The sequence below is a fragment of the Emydura macquarii genome, unplaced genomic scaffold (assembly GCF_026122565.2).
Source record: "Emydura macquarii macquarii isolate MOO-44397 ecotype Brisbane River unplaced genomic scaffold, CSIRO-AGI_Emac_v2 contig_295, whole genome shotgun sequence".
In the NCBI taxonomy this organism is placed as follows: Eukaryota; Metazoa; Chordata; order Testudines; family Chelidae; genus Emydura; species Emydura macquarii.
The window spans coordinates 11259454-11282793 of record NW_027130432.1 but is presented as its reverse complement, the minus strand read 5'-3'; the positions used below and the strand labels follow the sequence as shown (position 1 = coordinate 11282793).

The 23340-nt window shown below is 45.9% G+C and overlaps 1 protein-coding gene across 5 annotated transcripts in view; it reads right to left on the bottom strand.

Moving 5' to 3' along the window:
• Positions 1–5965: 5965 nt before the first annotated feature.
• The window catches only part of SLC12A3 (solute carrier family 12 member 3), a 39294-nt gene continuing 21919 nt past the window's right edge, over positions 5966–23340 (bottom strand). For 2 of the 5 annotated variants that reach the window (XM_067552088.1, XM_067552114.1), the window contains 13 exons: positions 22706–22861; positions 22143–22242; positions 21533–21644; positions 18583–18723; positions 17813–17919; positions 16237–16319; positions 14654–14731; positions 14044–14145; positions 12261–12372; positions 10691–10777; positions 8455–8590; positions 7635–7702; positions 5966–6123 (listed from right to left, as the gene is read on the bottom strand). In XM_067552088.1, coding sequence (XP_067408189.1) covers positions 5982–6123; positions 7635–7702; positions 8455–8590; positions 10691–10777; positions 12261–12372; positions 14044–14145; positions 14654–14731; positions 16237–16319; positions 17813–17919; positions 18583–18723; positions 21533–21644; positions 22143–22242; positions 22706–22861 — 1424 coding nt within the window. In that variant the 3' untranslated portion in view covers positions 5966–5981. Of the gene's footprint in view, positions 6124–7634; positions 7703–8454; positions 8709–10690; positions 10778–12194; positions 12373–14043; positions 14146–14653; positions 14732–16236; positions 16320–17812; positions 17920–18582; positions 18724–21532; positions 21645–22142; positions 22243–22705; positions 22862–23340 lie in introns of those variants that run through there. The other 3 variants (XM_067552097.1, XR_010920602.1, XR_010920603.1) reach the window with 3 other exon arrangements.

Sequence of the window (23340 nt, the reverse complement as noted above, 5' to 3'; positions counted from 1 at the left end):
TCATGTGGGTATCTTGTCAGCCCAATAAAGTCTCACAAAATTGAATTGCTTGATCTAACCCTCCCAGCTACCTCCTCAAACCCCAAACAACCAATAAACTCATGCTTCTCTGCTGCTTCATCATCATCTTTCAGTCCACTGGGCCCAAATCTCTGGACCTTGACTCAGTTGCCCTGGAAACAGGGATGTCCAATTCCTATTGGCTCTCTTCTGACAGACTGCTATATCCATAGTTTAAAGATCCCAGAAGCATAATTTCTTGGCTCATCTCATACTTTCAAGGTAAAGTGCCATTAACTCCTAAAAGGCAAGGAAAGCCTCCTTGATTGATGCTGTTCAGTGCAGAGATTCTTTCCCATTCTTTGTCCACAGCTGTAATTTTCTTCTGAACCCTTTTTCCTCATTTAGAGTCTGATCCAGCTCCCTAGGCATTAATGGTAAAGCTCCCATTAACATGAATTTGATCGTGGCTACAGAGTGGTTAAAAAAATAAATAAAGCAAGATACCAGTTTTACTAAGTATTTATTTTTTGCCCATTTCATTAGGTGCTCAGTTTTCTCTGGAAGCCAGAGCCTGTTGCCCTGAGGCACAATCAGTTCACAGCCGGTATTGTACATTTCTCTCTTGTGTGTGTCTTTCAGAGGATTAGAGAGACCAGGTGAGTGAGGCAATATCTTTTATCTCACCAACAGATGTTGGTGAGAGAGACACGCTTTCGAGCTTACACAGAGCTCTTCTTCCAGTCTGTGCAAGTTTGAAGGCTTCTCTTTCTCACCAACAGAAGTTGGTCCAATAAAAGATATCACCTCCCCCACCTTGTCTCTTTAATCTCCTGGGACCAACACAGCTACAACAACACTGCATACATTTGAAGGTTTGTCATTTTTGGTTCTAGACCGACATGAGCTACAGTCTCTTACCCAGGATTGTCCAAAGGTGATCATTTATTAGTTGTATTACCGCAGCGCCTAGCAGCCCCAGTCGTGACATACCACTCCATTGTGCGTGGCACCATACAAACGCAGAACAAAAAGACAGCCCCTGCCCTAAATCTCTACTACACTCCACTATCAGGTCCCAGAGGAGTGGCTCTTCCATTGGGGCACTATCCCATGCAGAAAAAATGAGAAAATAAAATGAGTGAAAATAATTGACCCTCATTCCAATTCTGTGACCCATCCACAGCAGATCAGTCTTTGTCTACAGAAGGTATTCTGTTAAAGGATGCAGGTGGATGCCCTGCATCGTATATCAGGCATTTCACCCAAGGGTACCAAAGCTGCAAAATCATCTTAGCAGCTATAGAAAAGCAGCTGTTCCTCAGTCACTCTGCCCCCTTCAACCAGTTAGTAAGTTCCAGCCACCCACTCCCATGAGTAGGGAAGGTTTTGGCTTCTCCAATCTTGATCAGCAGGGCCCCCACATGGGGAGGGAGGGTTGGGTACTCTTTACCAGGGCCCGGAGGGCCCGGTCCAGGCTGCAACCCCTATGGGTATGTGTGTGTGGGAGGAGGCCTGCCTGTGTTACAAGTTTGTACTGGGCCTGAAAAAAATATGCTTGGGCCCTGTTGATCAGTAGTTGGACTCCATGCCCTGGGATGTGAGGAGGAAAGTGCAGTGATGCAGCCCAAGAGCCGGATCCTCAGGTGGTGTAAAGAGGAGTCAATAGAGATAATTAACATCTGCCAAGGATTTGGCCCTAAAACTCTAGCAGAACTAGAGGCTGCTCTGGCTCTGCTCCAGGTGGAACTAGCTGAGCAACCCTAGCTCTTACCTTTAGCTTGAAGTTGAAGAAGGTTTGGCAGGAGAGACACACATGATCATGAATTTAAAGGGGCACACCTGTAAAGGCCAAATGCAAGATTTTTAAAATGTGGCGTTGACACACATGAGCATCCAAATGTTAAGAGAGAGTCGTATGGGTGGGGTGTCTGTTGTAGAGTCTTTGGTATTTGAAGAGATTAGTGCCACGCTTATTGTCAGACTTTTCCTATGTGGTTTGAATAAGTGGCTGTCACTTTCGCTGCACTGTTTTCAGCCCTCCACTGACCCATGAACTATACAAACAATTGAAGTTGCCGTGCCCTTTCTGCAATCAAGATTAATCTCAAATATAAGTTTGAGGGACAAAGGAGTCTGAGTTTACCTAGGCCAGGTCCCACCTTGCTCCTGCCCCAGATGTTTCTGGGACAGTTTGGAATGTAATTCAGAACCTCCCACCATTCAATGTTTTTCCTTCCTCTGGGCAGATTCTTGGGCAGAGGTGAGTCAGGAACTGGCCAAGTCATGGGAGTAGGGTACTGGGGCCCCCTGAGGTGTTCTCTCTACATGAGAGAATAGCCCTGCCTGTTACACTGCCTTTTCTTCCACATTGCCACCAATCAGGAAATGCAGCAGAGTGGGATCAAGGGATACAAAGTATAATGAATAGGATAAGTCCAGTCTCTAAAGGCAAGTGCAGGGGTTGTATTGCTGTGGTTAGAAGCACTGGATTTTCTGTGAAGGGAAGGAAAGGAGCAGGACTGGCTTATTATTCTTTATAGTTCTTGTTCCATGTGGCTATATTGTTATTCTATATGGTATACAAGCTTCCCATGGTCTCTCCTTCTCCTCCCAGGCTACACCCCTGGGGTTGTGGAGATCCCCTCCCCATGGTCACACTTTCTCCAGTTGACCCTGGTGTCTCTCCTCTCACTCTGTCCTCCTTCTCCTTGAGTTAGCTCTGCTTTGCAGAGGGGCTCCTCTTGTAGGCTTTTCCTGCTCCTTCTGGGTGTCACAGGGGGCCTTTCTCCTTCTGAGTGGCTTCTGAATTTGTAACACATCACCTCATTCTCCATAGGACTGTCTCCTGTGCAGCCTTTCTTTCTTTGGAAGAGGACGGGTGTGGATGTGAACTTCAAAGCTCCGGACAATCTCTGTAATAAAGTCCCCCAGGGGTGCCGGCCCTGCGATCTAGCCGTTCACTAGCAGACTCAGCAAAAGTGTGAGTAAGGAAGACGTGGCTGGCTGCTAATGTGTAAGTAATGTGACCAGCCAATCCATTGTCACGCAGAGCATATGCCTAAGGCATGCCCAGCATATGTCCCAGAGAGACTGAGCACATGTACATTTCACCAGTGTTGTGGCACAAACCCCCATCTCTGTATGCCTTGGGAAACTGGGTCTTGGCAATGCTCTGCAGCTGAAAATGCTGCGTGCCTCACATGCCCAAATAATCATGGCTCATCTCACAAAGTCAATAGGAAAGTACTGAATGTAGCATCCAAACCTTTCCCTTTGTTCCGGGAGTCCGAACACTGCTCTGATAACAGCTGTGCATTACCCCAAGCCCTTTCTTTGCTACAGAATTCCTGGGACCACCACAAGTAAATTTGGAACCAGAGTGGAGTCTAACCAGATCATATGGATGTGTACAGCAGCAGAATGGCATTTTGCCCTTTTTGCTCAATACAGCCTCCTGAGCTGGCAATAATAGAAAAGGCTCCAGCCTCAACATCAGAGAAGGCTAGAGGACAAAGGCAGGGAAAGCAATGTATAAGGCTGGCTGGTAAAGGACCCAAGGAAGAAATCAGTGCCGCTAGGAAATAGATGTCCGTCCACCTCCATCATATAAGGATCCCAGGGGTCAGATTCAAGCCTTCATACAATGGTTTAGACCTTGGAGAAGGGAAAACACAGCCTCTGTGGCTGGCATCTGGTGTTTTTTAAACTTCTTTTTAAAAAGATATCTTTAAAAAAAATCAGCTCTGCCTTTTTCACGACAAACCACATGGCAGCACTCCTAAACCAACCAGCAGCAACCAGCAGAATGGTTGTAACTTTGTCCAGCTGCTGATGGAACTGTGGGCTTAGTTAGATCAGTCAGAGTCTCAAAAAAGCACTGTCAGCTGCAGAAAGTGTGACGCTGAGTTAGCGCGACACTTTGTTCACTAAGCCAGTGAGTCAGGGGTGGTTGATGAACCTGGTTCAGCAGGATGTTTGTTCGAACATCTGTGCTTTCCAGCACACTGGATTCTGCGGTCTCAAAAGTACACTTCTCTGCCTTGTGATTATAGAGGACCACATGTCCACTGATTGTTTGCTTCCCTGGGTGGCAAATACATTTTTCAAAGGCTTTGATCAGGCGCAGAGCAAAGAGGGACGACACGCTTGGATTTTATTCAATTCTGCTACATTTATAACAAATTAATCTTGGATCCAATTCTTTGCTGCTTGCACAAGTTCCAAAAAGCTGAAGCATGGGTGGGAGGAATCCTCGAAGAAACTGATTATATTAGTCATAGGATTTCCTTAGGGGCTAGATCACAGCATTGTGGCACGGAGGCAATATGAAACCGCACTGCCCCATGCTGGGCTCAGGGAGGGATTCAGATACAATTTCTTCTTGCACGCGCCGGTATGCAGAGCAGCCTGGCCGTCTCCTCTGTGAGCCAATGGAGGCACAGGGGGAAAGCCATGGCCCCACTTCTTTCTCACCCCTTGGGACAACATGGGCCCCTAGAGGTGCACAGAGAGAGCCTGTGTTTGTCTGAGACTGATTAGTTCTTGAATGGGGCATGCAAGATGGGTAAGGCTCCTTGTGTCATTCCCCCTCCCTCCTTGTGTCATTCCTCCCCCCCACACCCATGGAAGGGTCCCTCAAAACATAGCCCTGCTTGATGAAGACATTTAAAGCAGTCCAGTTGTCAATGTCAGGTATAGTTTTGCCCATTAAAGGATCCATGTTGTGTCAATGAAAGATCAATTAACATCCATAAAGCTCTTTGACGATACAAAGTGCCATGTAAGAGCAAAGTGTTCTTATTCTCCGTCATGCTTGGAGCACTGGCATTTCCCAGGCTGCAAGCCCATGCATCTATTTGAAACAAACACGGGTGATCTTTGGAAAAGTCACATCATCTCTCAGTGTCCCCAGCAGTAAAATGACTATAACAATGAGGGAAGCAGCATGGCCAGCAGGAATGAGAGAATGGCTGGGAGTCAGAGTGCTGAGTTCTAATCCTAGCTTTGCTAGTGACTCACAATGTGGCCTTGGGCCACTCACTTAACCTCTCTGCCTCAGTTTCCTCAGTTTTAATAAGGGCCAGTAAACCTGACTTACAGAGTGTCGTGAGGCTGGCACAGTTCAGCTTTTTAACAGTGTGGTTCCCTTTGTGGGGTTAAAGGAGGTTGACACCTCAGTAGCAGCACGCACTGGAGCAATGCATGATCAATGGCACAAACATCTACACTGCAATGCGGGATTGTAATGCAGCAGGGTCTCCCTTTCCTTCCCCCTCAATTCTAAGGCCTACCCCATCCATATTTATTTTTCTTCCTGTTTCCCCATTCCCTCTTCTCTTCTCTCACCTCCCTCTTTCCTTCACTGACAAAGGAGTTTACAGCTGTTATACGATGAGGGCTAAGATCTTTGATTAATTTCTCAGCTTTCTAACATGCAGCAGTCACATTCTGATTGGAATCACAGGGTCATTTTCAGCAATGTAATGGGACAGATAAAGGATGATATTTGGGGAACTGGAAGCCCAGTTCATTTAGGCATCCAAATCTTCTAGGCGGCTTTGAAAATCTCCTGTAAAAGCTCTGATTTCCCACTGTCCCCCATCAGTTTTCCCTATTACTGCCTCCTATATGCTGCTCAGTGGGTCCCACCCAGGAATTTGTATTAGAGAACCCAGGAACACATTATCAGCCCCCTGCCCCCATGTAACAGTTGGCATGTGATGGTATTAAGGTGCTTCCTGGATGTGCAAAGAGTAGGATCAGCAAGATCAGTTTTTAGAAGGGGGAGGGCAGTTGATGTAACCCAGGATTAATCATTCCTCATCAATAATCCTTTACCAATGGCTGCCATCAGATGAAACCAGCAAAGTGTGCTTTTTACCAGTGGCTACCACCCTAAAAACCAGAAGAGTTCATTCCAAGGCCAAAACCCGGCCTGAAAAATTCACATCCCAACCCACCGTGTATTCAATCAGGTTTTATTGGCAGTAAAAAGTCAGAACATTTTCTTGGTTTCCTCTGGTCAAAATAACTGGGGGTCTGAGGTCTTGAGAGAGGGTTTCTAGCCAGGCCATATAGAGGGAGCTGGGGCATCTCCCCTTTCTGCCTATTGGCAAGGTTCTGGAAAGGAGAAGAAAAAAAACAGTGTAAAAAAAGGGGGAGGAGAAAACTCTTTAATCTATTTTTGCCTTAAAAGATTATTATTCTCTCTTTGAAGAGTCCATGTAGATTTGCAGATAATACGGGTATATTCACACCATGCACTGTTTCCTGTTTGCACATCTTGTGTTTCCTGTCTACAACACTAATTCCTGTTTACTTTGAATTCTGCTTTATTTGTACTATCTATACTAGCATAGGAGCTGAACAGAACAGAACTGATCAACTTGACTCGCCTTATGAGCAGTACTTGTGCCATAGACTCTTCCAGAGGTCGCCCCAATTTAAGATTCAGCTCCATGAATAATTTGTCATTTCAGGGATTTATAAATGAAGAGCTGCGTTTCCTTAATTGGTCACTAGCTGGCACACGACTACAGGCTGCGGGGTGGGTGCTGCGCTAGTGACTGAGAGCTCTTAAAGTAAGGGCAAGGACGCGGAAGAAAGTTAAGTGAATTCAGAGTCTGCTGGCCTTGAAAGGAGAGGGGCCGAGCTTCCTGTGTCACACTTCTGACCAACACTGTCTGGAGGGTTGGAAAGAGTTTCTGAATGAATGACAGTCTCACAACAGTCAAAATCTAATTGGGCATCACTGACACAAGGATACCTGCTCACCTGTTTATGGCCATATGAATATAGCCTCCAAAACTGCACCCAATAGGCGTTGTGGGCCAGATTTTCTGGTGCAATCCAGCCCTTTTGCTCCACTCAGTAGGTGAAATGGGGGAGAAAGTGAGTGGACCACCCCCCAGCTGAGAATTCCCCCAGCATGTGGAATCACCAGCTGGCCCAGACCCAGAGTAGTCCACTCCTACACAACTCTCACACACCACCTTGGCATAGGCAATACGTCTGGAGTGCTGTTGCATTCCAGCTATTCTCAACCTGAGATTGGCCCCTTTAGGGGCTTCTACAAACTGGTGTAGTTTAGAGCGACCCTGAAGCTGCTCTGAATAATGCCAGGGGCCGGCTCCTGCATGGAGCCAACCTGAATCAGGTTGCTGCAACCAGATCTTTTATGGACTCTTCCCCTAAACTGGAGCATCAGATAATCTGGCCCTCTAAATGCAAATTATATGGTCAGAGGAGCAATTAGGGTCTGCTCCAAACGGCTGCACTATAGTACAAACAAATCAAAAAATATTGTATTACGCTACATTAATGGTCCTGAGCCCTATATCCTATAATAGCATTACCCATTAGTGTATTAGGCCATCATTACTGAAAACTAGTATTTTTATAAGGGCTTTTGTGCGGATGTTGCATAGAAGGGAGGAGGGGGGTAATATTTGGGGGCATAAAGGGATTGGCAGCGTCCATTTAGTTATTACGTAGAAGGGAGAAGATGGAAGGGACTGTTTCGATAGTTATCTATCCAAGAACAAAAATAGCCTATAAATAGTTACTGGAGACGACAAGACATAAGGGGTGCATAATGGATGCTGATTGCTTTGGGGGCTGCTGTTACTTACATGGCTATGAGAGCAGCATCCCGTGAGTAATCCAGCAAAATCTCATTCAGCCTCACTTGTCGAAGTGACTAAGGAGCAAGAAGTTAAAATCACATCCGCACAAAACAAGTCAGACCACGTCCACCTGGAATGCACCTGGATTTCTCTGCCATAAGGACCTGATCCAACACCTACAGTCCCCAGTGGGAATCATTCCATTGACTTCAGTGGGTCCTTCGTGTATGCTGCTGGGCTGTGGTTGTTTGCCAAACCCAGGAGAGATCTATGAAACTTGGGGCTGTCCCATGGGATTAAGGATGAACCGTGACCTCACCCTGGTGACCCCTGTAGCTGCTATTTCTAAAGTCAGCCCAACTTCCCAGCTGACTTCTTGTCTGCAGCCCAACATACCGCTGCCCTTAACCTCTCCCGAGAGCTATTTCCTTTCAAACCCTTTGGTCCTTCCCATTGCTTCAGCATGGAATCAGCATAAAAAAAATCTCTGCCGCTCACTCTGTTCTCTTCAGCAGCAGAATTTCTCATTAAGGGTCTGGTCTGCACCAGTGGAGGCTATGGCCATACTTCCACTGACATCAGGAGGTGGAGGATTAAGCCCAGAGGGCTCCTCAAATCATGAAGAGCCTGATCCTGTAAGGTGCTGTAGTGATTTCAGTGGGAGTGGAGGGTGCTAGGCAGTCCACGGCACCTTGCAGGATCAGGATCCTGGGAAAGCCTGGAAGCAAGAAGAGCTTTCTTGGGTTAGGTCAGGAAAATCCTTCCCCTGAGAATTCCTAGGTATTCCCCTTTTCTCGGCCCACTAGTAGTGGTAACGTCCCCCTACCTTTGCTTTGTTTTTATTAACCTCCTCATCAGAAATCTTCCAGGGGCAGTCACGCCTCATTTCATTCACCACAGCCTCGTCTTTAAACCCATCGTTTAGCCTGAAGGGGGCAATCAGGTCATCAAATCTCTTGATGCTGCCAACAGACAAAGAGCATGATAGGATTGGAGCTTGGTCCTGATGTTTGCTGCGCTGGATAATTGCTGCTAATTTGTTTCTGTCTTCTGAAGAAAGATCCTAGATCAACAATAGAGCTGGGAGAGAATTTTTTGAATCACAGAAGATAGTTCTCTGAAAACCTCAGCTCAATGCTCAGCAGCGGTAAAAAAAAAAAACCCTAACAGTATGTTAGGAACTATTAGGAAAGGGATAGAAAATAAGACAGACAATATCATAATGTCTATATATAAATCCAGGTATGCCCACACTTTGAATTCTGTTTGCAGTTCTGGTCACCCCATCTCAAAAAGGATATAGCGGAACTGGAACTGCTTCCGAGAAGGGCAACAAAGATGATCAAGGGTATGGAATGGCTTCCATGTGAGAAGAGTGACTAAAAAGATTAAGGCTGTACATCTTAGAAAAGTGACGACTAAGTGGGGATATGATGGAAGTCCACAAAAGCACAAATGATGTAGAAAAAGTGAAGAGAGAAGTGTTATTTACACTTTCCCACCACCCAAAAAACAGGGGTCACTCAATGTAATTAATAGGCAGCAGGTTTCATATAAACAACAGGAAATATTTTTTCACACGACTCACAAATTAACCTGTGGAACTCAAGGTCATGGAATGTTATGATGGCTAAAATCTAGGTTAAAAAAAAAACAAACCTGGATAAATTCATGAAGGATAGCCATCGATGGACCTATTAATCAAGATGGTCAGGGGTGTAATCTTACACTCAGGGTGCCCCTAAACCTCTAGCTGCCAGAAACCCAGAGGGGATGTCAGGGGTGAATATCTTCAGAATTGGCCTGTTCCACACTCTCCCCATAGATGGACCATTGGTCTGACCCAGTTTGGCCATTCTTATGTTCTGATGATCTTCTACTGAAAAGCCCTTTTCACAAAATCTAATTTTTTTTTTTTAATTTTGTGGAAAATGTTCCATTTTTCCAGTAGGAAAATCAAAATGACAGCTGTCCACCTAGAAGGGTCCTGTCAATTTCACAGTCTGCTGCAGTTCTGTACTTCCTTCCATTCTGGTTCTTCTGAGATGACATTTTTCTGGAATTCCCTACCCAGGAAAAATTTTGCGTTTTGGGCTTTTCGTCCTAATCCAGTATGGGTTTTTTTTTTTTTTAAATGTGAAATTTGTCGTGGGAAGGGATATCCATTTTCCAGACAGCTTTAGATCAGCTGCCCTGGAAACTTAATTCCTCTATTCACGGAGCAGCCCCTTTGTTGGCTACCTCAGCTAACTGAAGAAGCCTACGGAGATGTTACCCTGATGGTATCTATTCATCCTTCTGTGTCCTCTATTCATCCATTCATTTCATGTTCCTGTGGTGATGTCTTCCAGACCAAGGCTGTGGCACACTGTCTTGGCAGCACTGAATATTCTTGACCTTCCTCTGTTTGTGCTATGAATGGTCTGTTCTGCTAACCCCCGTCACGTGTCAGGTGCCAAAAAATCATGAGATTTGATTAAAATCATGAGATTTGTTTTGTTTAATAATCAATGTTGAGTGCTTTTCATTTGTTTTCCGGTATTTGAACCTTCAGGAGGAACATTTTCAAGCTTTGCTATACACAGGAGGGCTGGAAACGTACTTTTTCCTTTACATAATAACTGAGGTTCTTCCATAATAATATGACTCTGGGAGCTGGGGCTTTGCATAAAACACCAAGTATCATAAGACTTGTTCTGAAACCATGATAGCTGGTAACACTGATTTTCTCTGGCTAAATACAAAACATCAGTCTCGAGGATTGGCACCTTTCCTCTGCATGAAATTCACTTTAAAATGTTGAAAACGGTTGGGTTACAACGGTAGTTTCCTCCTTCTCTCCCCACAACTTTCATGCTCCCCAATCTGGCAGAAGCTGAGCCGCTAATCAAAGCAAGGGATGGACTAGGAACAAGAATAAATCTCACGTTTCACTTGATATGCACACAATCAAGATACACACATACACACACACACACACACAACTCCCCCTCCCCTCCCCCCGCAGGAACCATGTCTACAGAAAGAAATATACAAAGACAAAAACTACAGAAATAACGTACTGCTCAGGGCGTGGTTTCTGGTTAATGTCTGGAAGGACGTGCACCTCATGGAACCCAAGTCGGAACTTGCTCAATAGAGAGACAATCCTGTGAGAGAGAGAAAGAGTGGGTTTTTTTTTTTAAATCTACTCATTTTATCCTACTCAATATTTTAGTGACCATCCCAGAAACTCTTTCAGTGAGCTGAATATTTAAGAATCAAGAGAGGCAGGGTTGCCTAAGGGCTAGAGAATTAGCCTGGGACTCAAGAGACCTGGGTTCTGTTCAAGGCTCTGCAACTGGCCTGCTGAGTGACCTTGGGCAAGTAATTTCACCTCTCTGTACCTCAGTTTCCCGATCTGCAAAATGGGGATATTGTTACTGACCTCTTATTTGGAGTGCTTGGAGATCTACTGATGAAAAGCACTACAGAAGAGTATTATTATAAATATCTGTCTGCTTATCAAGCCCTGCAAACAGTAGGACTAGTGTTTACTACTATGAGTTGTCCACTGCAGTCCCACTTGTGGTAGTAAGAACTTAGCCAGGTAGTAAGTGTTGGCACCGTCATACTCAAGGCGAAAAAACAGATCAAAGAGGTGGCAGGGGGAGCTTCCAATTTCTCTTTTTCTGGTCCACTGAGTATTTAACAATATCACCCAACTACCATAACTCCTGTAGTACGATAGAGCAGGGTGACATTTGGCTAATTTTCCAATTATTGCTGATAGCTTATGAAATTACAGGAGCTGAACCCAGAAAGAGCTAGCTAGTTCAAGCCTCTTACCAGTGGGAATTTCATTTCCATGGTCATTAGCATGTGTTTGGGTTTGCATTTTTTAAAATCATATTTGCATTTTTTATTCTCAACTCTTGTGTCCTCTCAATACGTTTTCACACACACACAGACAATGTCACTTTACAATAAATAGACAAACAAACAAATGGGGCAGATCCTTAGATGATGTAAATCAACACAGCTACCTTAGCTGGAATGAAATTAGGCTGACTTACACAAACTGATGACCTGGACCATGGCATTCTATGCAGAAGAAATATAATTTTTAAAATGATCAAAACAAAAAAACAAAAAACAAAAAAAAAGAGCTTCTGAAATTTCTAAAACGCGAAAAAAAGAGCATCTGGTAAACAGCAAAATTCCTGCCTTAAATCCCCAAAGGGGGCTGCAAATCTGTGAGATAATCCTGTGGGGTAAGTGGCAGGTAACTGTTTTCATTTTATTTTTGTATACTGTGCCTTTACATCTCTAGGAATCTGCAGAGGTAAACTGCCATTTTGGGTGGCTGAGCTGATTTCACAGCAGAGACGCACAGATTGGGCTATCCATTTGTTCTTTCTTCCTTAGTTATTTCAATTAATCTAAAATATATGCTATTCAGACTGAATATACAGGGTTGATGCAAGGCCTACAGAAGTCAATGAAAAGACTCCTATTGGCTACATGAACTTCTGGACTAGGCCCTTTGTGTAGAGAAAATCATAAGAGAATTGACTCTGAATTAACCTATGGGATTAGTGGCAGCTAATGGTGTCACGAGCTGATTTGATCAGTGCTCAGTAATGCACTCACGCCTTCCTCTCTTCATCCATCCTGTGGATCTGCCCACCAACAAACACCCGCGTTTTGCACTTGCCCCACCGCTTCTTGCGACTGAGGAGGTATGGGATCAGAAGCGTCAGACCTGCGGCAGGGAAGACACAGGGATTGGTGCTTACCTTGGGGGATCGAAAGTATACTGAACATTCTGAATCAGAGATAGAGCAGGCCCTGTGTGCTTGCCATCCCGTCCTCCCATCAATGTGAGATTGCGCCCCAGGACATATTTTCTAGTGTACGGCTCCATCTAGTATTAAATGTCCCCAGCTGAAATCACACATCACGTTGCTAGATCTCTGGGCTGCAGTTAGTCCCAGAAAAGGAGAAAGAGATCCCCCTGCCTAAAAAAGAATGATTTCTCCCTCTTGCATGGTGTCCATTTGAATCCTTCTCCCTCCTCACTTTACTCCTGCACAAAGCCCTGCAAGCACAACGGGAAAATGAGAGGAAGGATGATTCAGTGATTAGGGTTGCTTGCCTAGACTCAGGATGCTGGAGTTCAATGCTCTGCTCCACCAGACCCTCCCTGTATAGCTTTGGGCAAGTCAACCTTTCTGTGCCTCAATTCCCCATCTGTACGTTGCCCAACTCTGTTTACACGGTAGTTTGACCTTCTTCTTCTAAGATTCCAAAGTAGACCCACTGACACTGCCTCAGAGGTGGTGGCTTGGTAGCAAACAAGGGTGACGAAAAGCTTTTTGTCCTGTTTGTGCAGCGCCTAGCACGAGGGGGTCTTGGGCCAGGATTGAGGCCCCTAGGTGCTACAGTAACACAAATGAATAACATAGTAATTCACCTCAGCTTCATTCGACAGCTGCCCCCTCAGATTTTCCATCTCTCCCTGTTTTCCTCTGTTTTGTCTCCCTCACTCCTCTCATCTTTCCGTTTAGCTGATCCCTCCTATCTAACACCTTTGGGGGAAAAAAAATCCTGGAACAAATATGCCATTTGCCATCATCACACTGATTGCTCTGCTTGTAGATTGCATTCCTTCCCACTACCCTGTGTCTGTCTTGTCTATTTAGACTGTAACCCTTTTGGGCGGAGACAGTCAACTACTTTTTGTCTGTACCGTGCCTACCACAATAGGACCCGTGTCTCGGTTGCTCCCTAGGTGTTACCGTAATACAACAGAACGTCTCCGCAGCCAGCGCTGCTGTTGAATGTTGGAAAGGAAACATGAGTTAGGAGGTTTGTGACTAAACTTCCTGCTAAAAAATATTGTATTGCAGGGCTAATGTCAGCCCTGGTGGGAAGGTCAGTGCAGGAGAGTGGGATTTTCAAAGATGTCTAAGAGAGTTGGACACCCAAATCCCACGGATTTCAATGGGAGTTGGGCACCCACCTCCCGTAGTCGCCTTTCAGAATCTCAGTCTATGTCCTCAATAGGTCACACTGGCCAGGCCAGGCTAGCTTCTGAAGGAACTGAAGAGCATGGACAAGAGCGGCACAGGGATGTGAGCATAGCTGACAATGGCTGCTGAGAAGGGCTTCACCCTGCGGAAAGCTGGAAACGGATGGGTAGGAACTGTCCTTAGGAGAGCGTGACCCTGACACTGATGAGGAGTGGCTGATATGGATGATTGCATGGGGAAGAGCAGAGCTGAAGCAGTCATTGACCTGCAGTGGCTTGAGACCAGCCCCAGTGGGGAAAACCTTCAGAGATCAGTGAGCTGAACGGAGATGGGGGAAAATAAGGATATAAAAAAAAATCCCAACTCTGTGTGCAGGCTGGGTATATAAGGTCAATGGTCACCTCCATCATCAAAGAGCCAGTAGATGTCAATCGTCTTCTTGCCCTGTTCAGTCTGAAAGATGGTGCTGGCCTGCTGTTCTACTGTAAGGGCATCAGGATCCACTAGAAAGGGAAAAAGAACCCACGGCGTGAGAGCCAGATCCTGGAATTTGAAGTGTGCTGTTCTTCTAACTCTCTGCAGCAGGTGGCATGAGACCTTCCTACTTAGAGCATTCAACGTCGCGCCAGGCTACTGTGAAATGCTCTGTCGGCCATATCCTGTAAACGTATGATCCGGAGCAAAGCTTAGTAGCTGAACCCTATTTCTGTATTTGGGTTGGACCCCAAAATCCTGGATCCAAACATCCCCCACCTCTGCTGACCCAAACGCTGTGGCTGATACTTTTACTTACAGTGGGAACAAACCCAGCTCCCACAACTGGACACCCCCAAACTTAAGATGAGTTCAGATCTGGATTTTGCTGCCAGGGTTTCCGTGAAACTATTAGCCAAAAATCATTCAGCTAGCTGGCCCTGACATGGTAGATCAGTGTTAATTTTCACTGCAGGTTGGAGGAAGGTTGGAGGGTGAGCATTTCACATTACAAAGATGAACGTGCTTAGAACTAACATGTGCCCGACACAGTGGGTCCCACACCATTTGCTCCATTCTCTTTGGAGTCTTCTGCTGGGTCGAACACCGGGTTAACTGCAAAGGAGATGATGAGAAGAATAAAGGCAATGGAGACGTGAAAGACAAAACAACGGAAGTTTCTTTTCACTTAGAAAACTGTTATGGCTAAACCCAATGAACGTTTAACTTACGTTAATTTTAACTTTTAAAACACCCTGAACAGAAAGGTATAGCTAGTTCAGAAAACATTTGCATTTATAGATGCAGCATTAAATCCTGCTCCGTGCATGCTAGATTAGGGAAATTCACTTCTGCACAGAGGCAGCACAAAGAATAGGCACCACTGAAGTTCCATTTAAGCCCTACTCTGAAGAGTGAAATGGTGCATAGACATCGTGCCAGCCCTTTGCGCAGAAGTGAATTTCATCCTCAGCCAACATGCACTGAACCTAACAAAGATTTAAAGCTTGTTAAAAAGCAGAAATTAATTGACCTTAGATAACCAGCATCTGTCGGTCCTGGGAACTCCTGTGCACCCTGGGCAGGGCGTGTTCCAACTACTGCAGAGGAACTCTTGGTGCTTTCAGATACGTGCATGGAAAAGGTCTGCAATTCACTATAGCAAATCTACCCCCAGGCAGAGCACAAGGCACAGGCACCCTTCGAGCAAGTCTTATGTGGTGCCTAGACTTTGTGCGAGCCTCCTGTGCGGGGGTGAATGGTCATCCTGTGAGTATTTGCTGTAACAATACTGGCAATTCGAGCGATAGCCTTTCATCTCTGTTTGTGGGTGCAGTGATGGATTAAAGGAGAACCAAGCGGCCAGACTGATCTCAGATGCTGGAGCTCTGTAAAGCAAGCCCTGAATTTTCCTCTCCCACTCAGAAATCTGTGGTGAGGTGGGATGAGTGAGTTGTTAAGGGGCTCACCTGAAGGCCGGGGGTTTGAATCTCACTTGATCTCACACTGAAAGGCCACCTCCAGTTCACCCAGTGGCAAAATGGGCACCTGATTGCCCATTGGGACAGGGCAGCCAAAGCTGGTTGGATGTGATGCTGGCAGTATCGCTTCCTTGGGTACCTTTGGCTATGAAACTGACATCCCTTAACCGTGTCAGCCCAATGAGCCGCTGGCTTGCGGGAACTTTGAAATGACCCAGAAATATGCTATACACTTCATTTCCCCAGTGAAATGCTGGGTAGCAGCCTCTGGGGTGGAACGGTGCAGAGTAACGCCATGAAATGGGTTAGGACAGGAAGTGAAGCAGAGCATGTTTAATTGAAGTAACTGGAAGAATTTGGAGAGTCAGAAGGAATCTGGCCACTTACAGTCAAAGGTCAGTGTCAAAGTCTTTGCTTTTGCAGAGGGAATATATTTGACACCCTGTTTAATTATTAACAATAGAGGCATGCTACTGATCTGCAAAGGGCAAGTGGGTTTGACTCACTGTGTCGTCCATTCAGCGGATGTGCCAACGTGCACACTCCAGACTCATTGCTATTAAGACTAGGGAATCTAACAGTCTTACCCCAGCAGCAGCGTGGGCTGTTCCTGGAGGCGTGGCTGCAATAGACACTTACTGTGAGCCTGCATCATTCTGGAAACATTCAGCCCTTCCTTCATTCTCATTAAGCACACACCATACTTGAAGTCAAACGCATCACTGGAACGAGAGAGAGAACACGTACTTAGCATTGACAGCCGTTGCATTTAATGGGACTATATAACCAGGCTCAGAGTGGTTGTCCCTTTGGCTCAGTATGCTGGCCATCTTATGGGGTTGTTAACTCTTTCCTATAAAGCATCTGACGCTGGTCACTGTAGGGAGACAAGACACCTAATGAACCTGACCTCTGAGCTGTTACAATGGGGAATGCCTTTAAAAGCTAACCAAAAATTCATGACAACTGGCATGAGTGTGATCTTTGTAACAGATGTTACTGCAGAGCAAATCCTGCCCCCAGCACAAACCCTAGGTGGCCGGGCTACACCCTGAGGAGTCTCAGAGAGAACCGGGAGAACACAGAGCAGTAGAAGAGCTATTCACTTCAGTCTCAGGACTGGAGGGGACATGGTGTTCAGTGATCCCTCAGTGCTTCAGATGAATGCAAGAGCTCTGCTTTATTCTGTGTCCCGTTCCAACTGGCTGTGCCTAACTAGAACTTCACAGTGCCCCACCCAGACTCTCTGTCTGGGAAGCTCAGCCCTTAAAGGCACAGTCCCCAGTACCACAGTGGCTGTGTTTCCCTTCCACACTGGAAGTAGAGGGGAGTGCAGCCTGTGGATTTTCACAGTTCATAGGGAGCTTCCAGAAACCACTGCTCCATGGCACCCTTGAATTACCATCTTTCTGCTTTATCCAGGATCCTCTCTACCTATGGAGATGCTGGGCAGGACTGTGGAGAACACAGAGATTGTCTATATGCTCTTCTCCCAGATGCCTGGACATGCCACTGATTCAAATGCTTGTGACCATAACTGTCATCAGCTCTTAATGGGAGCAGAACTAAAGCAAATACATCACCGGTATTGCCTTTTTTCTGTTGGGTGTGTCAAGGCAGCTAGTGAGATGTAGTCAGCGTATGGACGCAATAAAGGGGAAGGCAACTGAGAGGTCTAAGGCGCTGCTAAACTGTGATGGTTGGAATCCATGTCATTTAACACATGCTAATAAATCACGATAATAATACTTTGCCCTTCTAAAGGAAGTTGTGACTCAGGGTCAGAAAGGTGTTAGTGGCCCCATTTACAGAAGGAGAAGCTGGGGCACACAGAGAGAGAGACTTCCCAGTGGTCACACAGGAAGCCAGGAATACAAACCAGACCTCCTGACTCCCAAGTCCCTTGCTTTAGCCTCAAGCCCGTCCTTCCCCTCTGCAGTGAGAGGCTGGTAGTAGCACCAATACAAATCATTGGTGACCAGCTGCTGCAACAGACTTGCTACGTTTCATAGGCTAAGCCGGGAGCCAATGGAAACTGCCAATGTCAAACGCTTCAGTGGATTCCTGAACATGGATAGCCATCTACTCAAAGTGGACTAATCATACCCCACCATATTCTTTCTTGAGTGTCGCCCAGTTGACACAGAACTCCCTCCTGTTTAACTGGGAGCACACAAAGCCGGCAACACAACAATCAACCAGCCTTCCAACTTACTGCAGGATTCCAGTGTAATCCTCCACAGTCCTTGGGTGAGCTCTCTGCCAGTTCTTTTTGTACCCGATCACCAAGATGTTGGGTTTCATCTTCCCAAGACCAGAGGCCTTTGTTAACAGATATTTTTTCAGTGTTAATATGACTATTTACACATACCTGCTATACACACATGGGTTTATTTCATCTGAATGTATCGTCACATGCACAGACAGAGTCCTGTGACCAATGAACTGCTGGATGGGGCCCTCTAGGCCCAGTTCTGAGCAAAGAGTGGCGTGTAAACTGCATCGTGCCAGGAGCATTCCCAGGAGGCATTGCGTCTCAGAGACACCCCTCTGATTCATAACTCCTCCCCTCCTCCTCCTCATTCCGGGGGGGAAGAAGGGGTTATTTGCTGGTGGAATATGTCAAGAGCAAATTATAACACCCCTTATGCTGGCTCAGCTGTGCTGGCCAGTGAGTAGGGGGATTGGAGCCACGGGTCCATTCATTCCCCGCCCACCTGCTCCAGGGATGGAGTGAACGGGTGTGGCTAGCCTGTGAAGGGGGCACCAGGGGAGTTTTTACTCCCCCTTATTCCCTTGGATGGGCATGTACTCCAAGCCACAATCCATCCCTTAACAAATAACGCCGGACCCATCAATACTGACCTTTTCTCAGTGGAAAGGTTGAAGGCTCCTTATCAGAAGCATTAAAGAATTCCTTAACACCAGATTGACAGCAAGGGACAGCAGTCTCTTCATGATTCAATACCCAGTTTAGGGCTTTACCTGCATAAGTATCTGGACTCCACTTCTCAAGTCCTCAGCTACCACATCCGTATAGAAAGCTTTGATCTTTCTCTTAGTCAGCCACTTTGTATGGCCTTTGGAGGTGAACCTGGATTCCAGCATCTTCTGCTTGCATGGTCCCTGTTATTGAGTGGGAGGAAAGGACACAACAGTAGCATTAAAGCTCAGCCTGTTTGCCTCATGCAAACCATTTTTAGCTGGTGGGTTTAAGTTTATCCCCATAAAATAATATGCTTTGCACCAAGTGGCTCAATTTCCTACAGTCTCTTGAATCACAGATGAGCTCCAGACTTCGTTACTAGATACTTAGCCACTGTCATACAAACATAAGAATGGCCATACTGGGTCAGACCAACGATCCACCTAACCCAATATCCTGTCTTCCAACAGTGGCGGTATCAGATACTTCAGAGGGAATGAACAGAACAGGGCAATTTATCGAGTGATCCATCCCCCGTTGTCCATTCCTAGCATCAGGCAGTCAGAGGTTTAGGGACACCCAGAGCATGGGGTTGCATCCCTGACTATCTTGGCTAATAGCCATTGATGGACCTATCGTCTGTGAACTTATCTAATTCTTTTTTGAACCCAGTTATACTTTTTGGCCTTCACAACATCCTCTGGCATTGAGTTCAATAGGCTGACTGTGCATTGTGTGAAGAAATATTTCCTTATGTTTCTTTTAAACCTGCTGCCTATTAATTTCACTGGGCAACCCCCAGTTCTTGTGTTAAGTGAAGGAGTAAATAACGGTTCCTTATTCACTTTCTCCACACCATTCATGATTTTATAGACTTCTATCATATCCCTCCTTAGTTGTATCTTTTCCAAGCTGAACAGTCCCAGTCATTTTAATCTCTCCTCATACGGAAGCTGTTCCATCCCCCTAATGGTTTTTGTTGCCCTTCTCTGTACTTTTCCCATGCCACCATCATGCAGAAATTCAATCACCATACTGCAGCATGGTTTGGAATACATTAGATTACATGTTCCCTGTGCCACACACACTTTACATTAATATTGGTTCCACTGGCTCACCACGTCTGTGTAAAATAAGGTTGAAAGTAATTGTAAGCCAAAGACAATGTTATAGGGCAAATCCTGAAGTCCTCACTCAGCCCCTGATTCTGTATCCCACTGAAACTGATGGCAAAACTTCTGTGGATTTTAATGATACCAGAATTCAGCCCTACCTCTGCCAAAATCTCATTGATACCAATGAAGTTTTATGTGGCACTGGACTGAGTAAAACCAGAGAGATTTGGCCTGGAATGCAGGTTTCATTGGTTGCTTTTAAATAAAGACTTTTGTGTACATAGATCCATATTCACGTACTGATCCAGCTTTGAAAATCCCCATCTAGGTGGTTTGCCCCAGGTCAGACAGAGCCAGCAATTGACCACAGATTCCCACCTTGCTGCCTTTACTGCAAGATTATCTTTAATAATACAATATACTGATTATGCTCCCATTGATCAGGCTCTGTGTGAGCAGTCGTCGGTCTGCTACACCTCAGGCAAAAATGAATACATCTACATCAGCCATTTGATGGGGAAGAAATGAAATCACTGGAACAGAAGGTTGTCCTACGATCAATGTCCCCAATATTGCTTTATTAGCCTGTGATCTTGCCAACAGAAATGGCTTTACTTTTTCCGTCATTTAACAGTACCTAAAAAAATATTTTTAAATCATAGATATATGAGAAAAAAAATGGCTTGTCTATCTACCTCCGGGTCTTCTATACAATGCATCACCACAGTGAGCAAGGTGGAAGAATGCCAACATCCTGGTCAAACACCTCATCAAGGACCCAACCAAAGAACCGAGTGGATTTTCATTCCCATGGAAAATATGGTTCACTTTGAACTGCACCACACATCCCACAGCAGATGTGCCTCCCCCCTTCTCCATAAATGGGGACTGAAACACAACCCTGTTGGTGACTGCAGAAATGGACTTCAAACCACAGAACCCCACGTCAATCAATGTTCCAAACCATCATATACTGGCAATATCTCTGCCATCCACTCCACATCACCTGAACCAATCAATTGGAGCACTAACCTAGAGCTGGACATCTAACATTGCTGGTTTTAAACCAGACAAAAGAAGAAGATCACAGTATTTAAATGACTCCCAGATATCTCCATGATGAGTTTCCTAGTGGTTTTCGTGGCATTTTTCTCCCTAGTTAAAGGAGGCTCTGCTTGAAGAATATTTTTGGTTTTTTATCCTCAGATTGGTTTTCTCTGTCAAAGAGAAGGTTCTTGTATCTTGGCCTCAGGGTGCTCCGACTCTGGATTACTCTGATTTCCTTAAGAAGCTCATGCCACAGATAAAACCCCTCAGCCAAGAATGCTTTTATCTCCAGCTCTCATGCACTGTGTTGAGGGCTTTGCAAGCTGTGTTGTGACAGAGGGGTGTGGCAGTGTAGGTAGCAGAATTTTGCAGATGAGTCATGCATGTGCTAACTCCTCAACAGTCAGTGGACCAAATCCTGAAATTCACACTCGGGCAAAACTCAAATTGAACCAACTCCTTGGCTGTTAATGAGGTTTGAACCCAAGTCCTTCAGAGCTGAAAAACCATAAGTCTCCACCACATGAGCTAAGCTCCTTAGCCAGAAACAAGATCAGACTCATACCTAATCCTTTTAGGTGATCCAGAGGGAAACAAAGACCCACACATTGCAAGGGGTACATAAGGCCTGTAAGAGTCACCCCCGTGCATTTACAACTCTGGATATTGTTTTTCAGGGCCCTGCCAGGGAATAGATCTCGCAGCTTGCTCCTTTTGTACTGGTCAGTGGTGGGCAGATGCCCAGAGTAGGGTTGGTGTAGATCCCTGCATCCTACCTCACCTTGCACTGCTACCGGTTGCTGCTCTGACGGTGATGATGGAGAGCAGCTGAATCGAGAATACTTACTATCAGCACATTCCCGCAAATCATCAAGCTGAGGTTTTTGGTGAAAGTGCCCACAAAATCCACCAGGGCTGGGCGGAAGTTAGGAGGGCCTGTTAAGACCAGGCACTGGGGTCTAGAGAGGAAGAAGAAAAGATGGCTGGTAACTTACAATAAGAAGTCACTGCTGAGATCTTCTGGTAGGAATTTGATCGCTATCCCCTTAATGGCACCACCCAATCTAAGCAGCCTCTTTTGGATGAGACATAGAACCCTGCAGCTTGGGTCCATCGCCACCAAACTATCAGCTCCTCCAGGGAGTGCACAACTGAGCTGGAGAGCTCAGGAGAACAGGCTTCTAGTTGGACTGAAAAGACCGTGAAAACACATCTCCTCCTCTATGCTTCTGGTCCTGGCAGCAACCCAGAGGTGCAGAGAGGAGCAGAAATGTAAAGAAAGTTACTCAAGCTCAGTAGAGTTTCATTTGAGGTTCAGTTTGTTGACTATTCCTAGGAGGGGAACATGGGGGATTTATTCAAATACATGAACCCGTTCTGTGTTTGGGCTGTGGATAATGTTCCCTTGCCATCATCAGCCATGCTGTGTACTGAAGGCACTCAGCACTATTACTTGCCTGTAGTTCTTAATGTGCTCATTTACTTCACTGAGTCCCACACAATAGTTCAGAGCCAAGTTGTATGAACCTGCCTGCACAGACGAGCCCCAGTTCACTTCTGTAGAGGAACAATAATTTGGAACATGTTAAATCATTTAAAAACAGAAGTAGAAGTGATGCTGGCAATGCGCTGGGCACATACATGTACATGTTACTCAGGAGAGCCGGGCCATACGCGTGTTGCTTTGTTATTGTAGGGTTGCTCCAGAGATCCTGGCTGCGCACACAGTGGTTTGTTTAGTTGTCTGTGTGAAGCAAGATGGGGCGGATTGAGGTCAGTTTACTACTACACGCTTGTCTGCATCATAGAAACCTCTCTCCCAACTGACTCCCTTATTGGCAGACTCAGAAGAGGTGCAGAGAGGTCAGTACGGGGCACGTCGGCCAGAGAGAGCATGACAGAAGCTTGCACTGATGCTGCCCTGTTCTGAGACCAATCGACTTTAGTCTTCTGATCTCTCAGCCTGGCATTTTCACCAGCCCTACAGTTTGCTTCAGAACGAGAAGCCCCAGTTACTCACCAGGCTTTTTGTAGAGCACGTATCCCAGTAAGAAGACAACAATGCCAATGGCTATCAGGGCTGCCCACCAGGTCAACAGAAACATGATCACAACAGACACAACAGCACCAAAGAGCGCAGCCCACTTGCTGTAATACCTAAATGATGGTCTCCAGCCTACGTGGACAAGAGACAAAAACACGTTAATCACTTAGACTGTCAAATTCTTCCCTCACATGTGGGGGAGGAGTCCTTCAACCTCGGAAGAGAGAGGCTGGAGACAGGAGCACCTTTTCGCTCTAAGTTACTTCTCTGGCCTCTATCACCATAGCACCTGAGCGCCTCACAAACTTTAATATATTTATCCTCACAATCCCTCTGTGAGGCAGGGCAGGGCTATTATCCCCATTGTACAGATGGGGAACTGAGGCAGTGAGGCGAAGTGGCTTACTCAAGGTCACACTGGAAGTATGTGGCAGAGCAGGGAATTGAACTCCCATCTCCCAACTCCTAGGCTAGTGCCTCAATCACTGGCTCATCCTTTCTCTATCACACTCGGATACAAAGGCAGGGGTGGAGAGTGAACCTGACCTCTCTCAGAGCAGGTGAGGACACCTGTACCCAACCATCCCCAACCAGAGTTGCTCTGTTTTTGG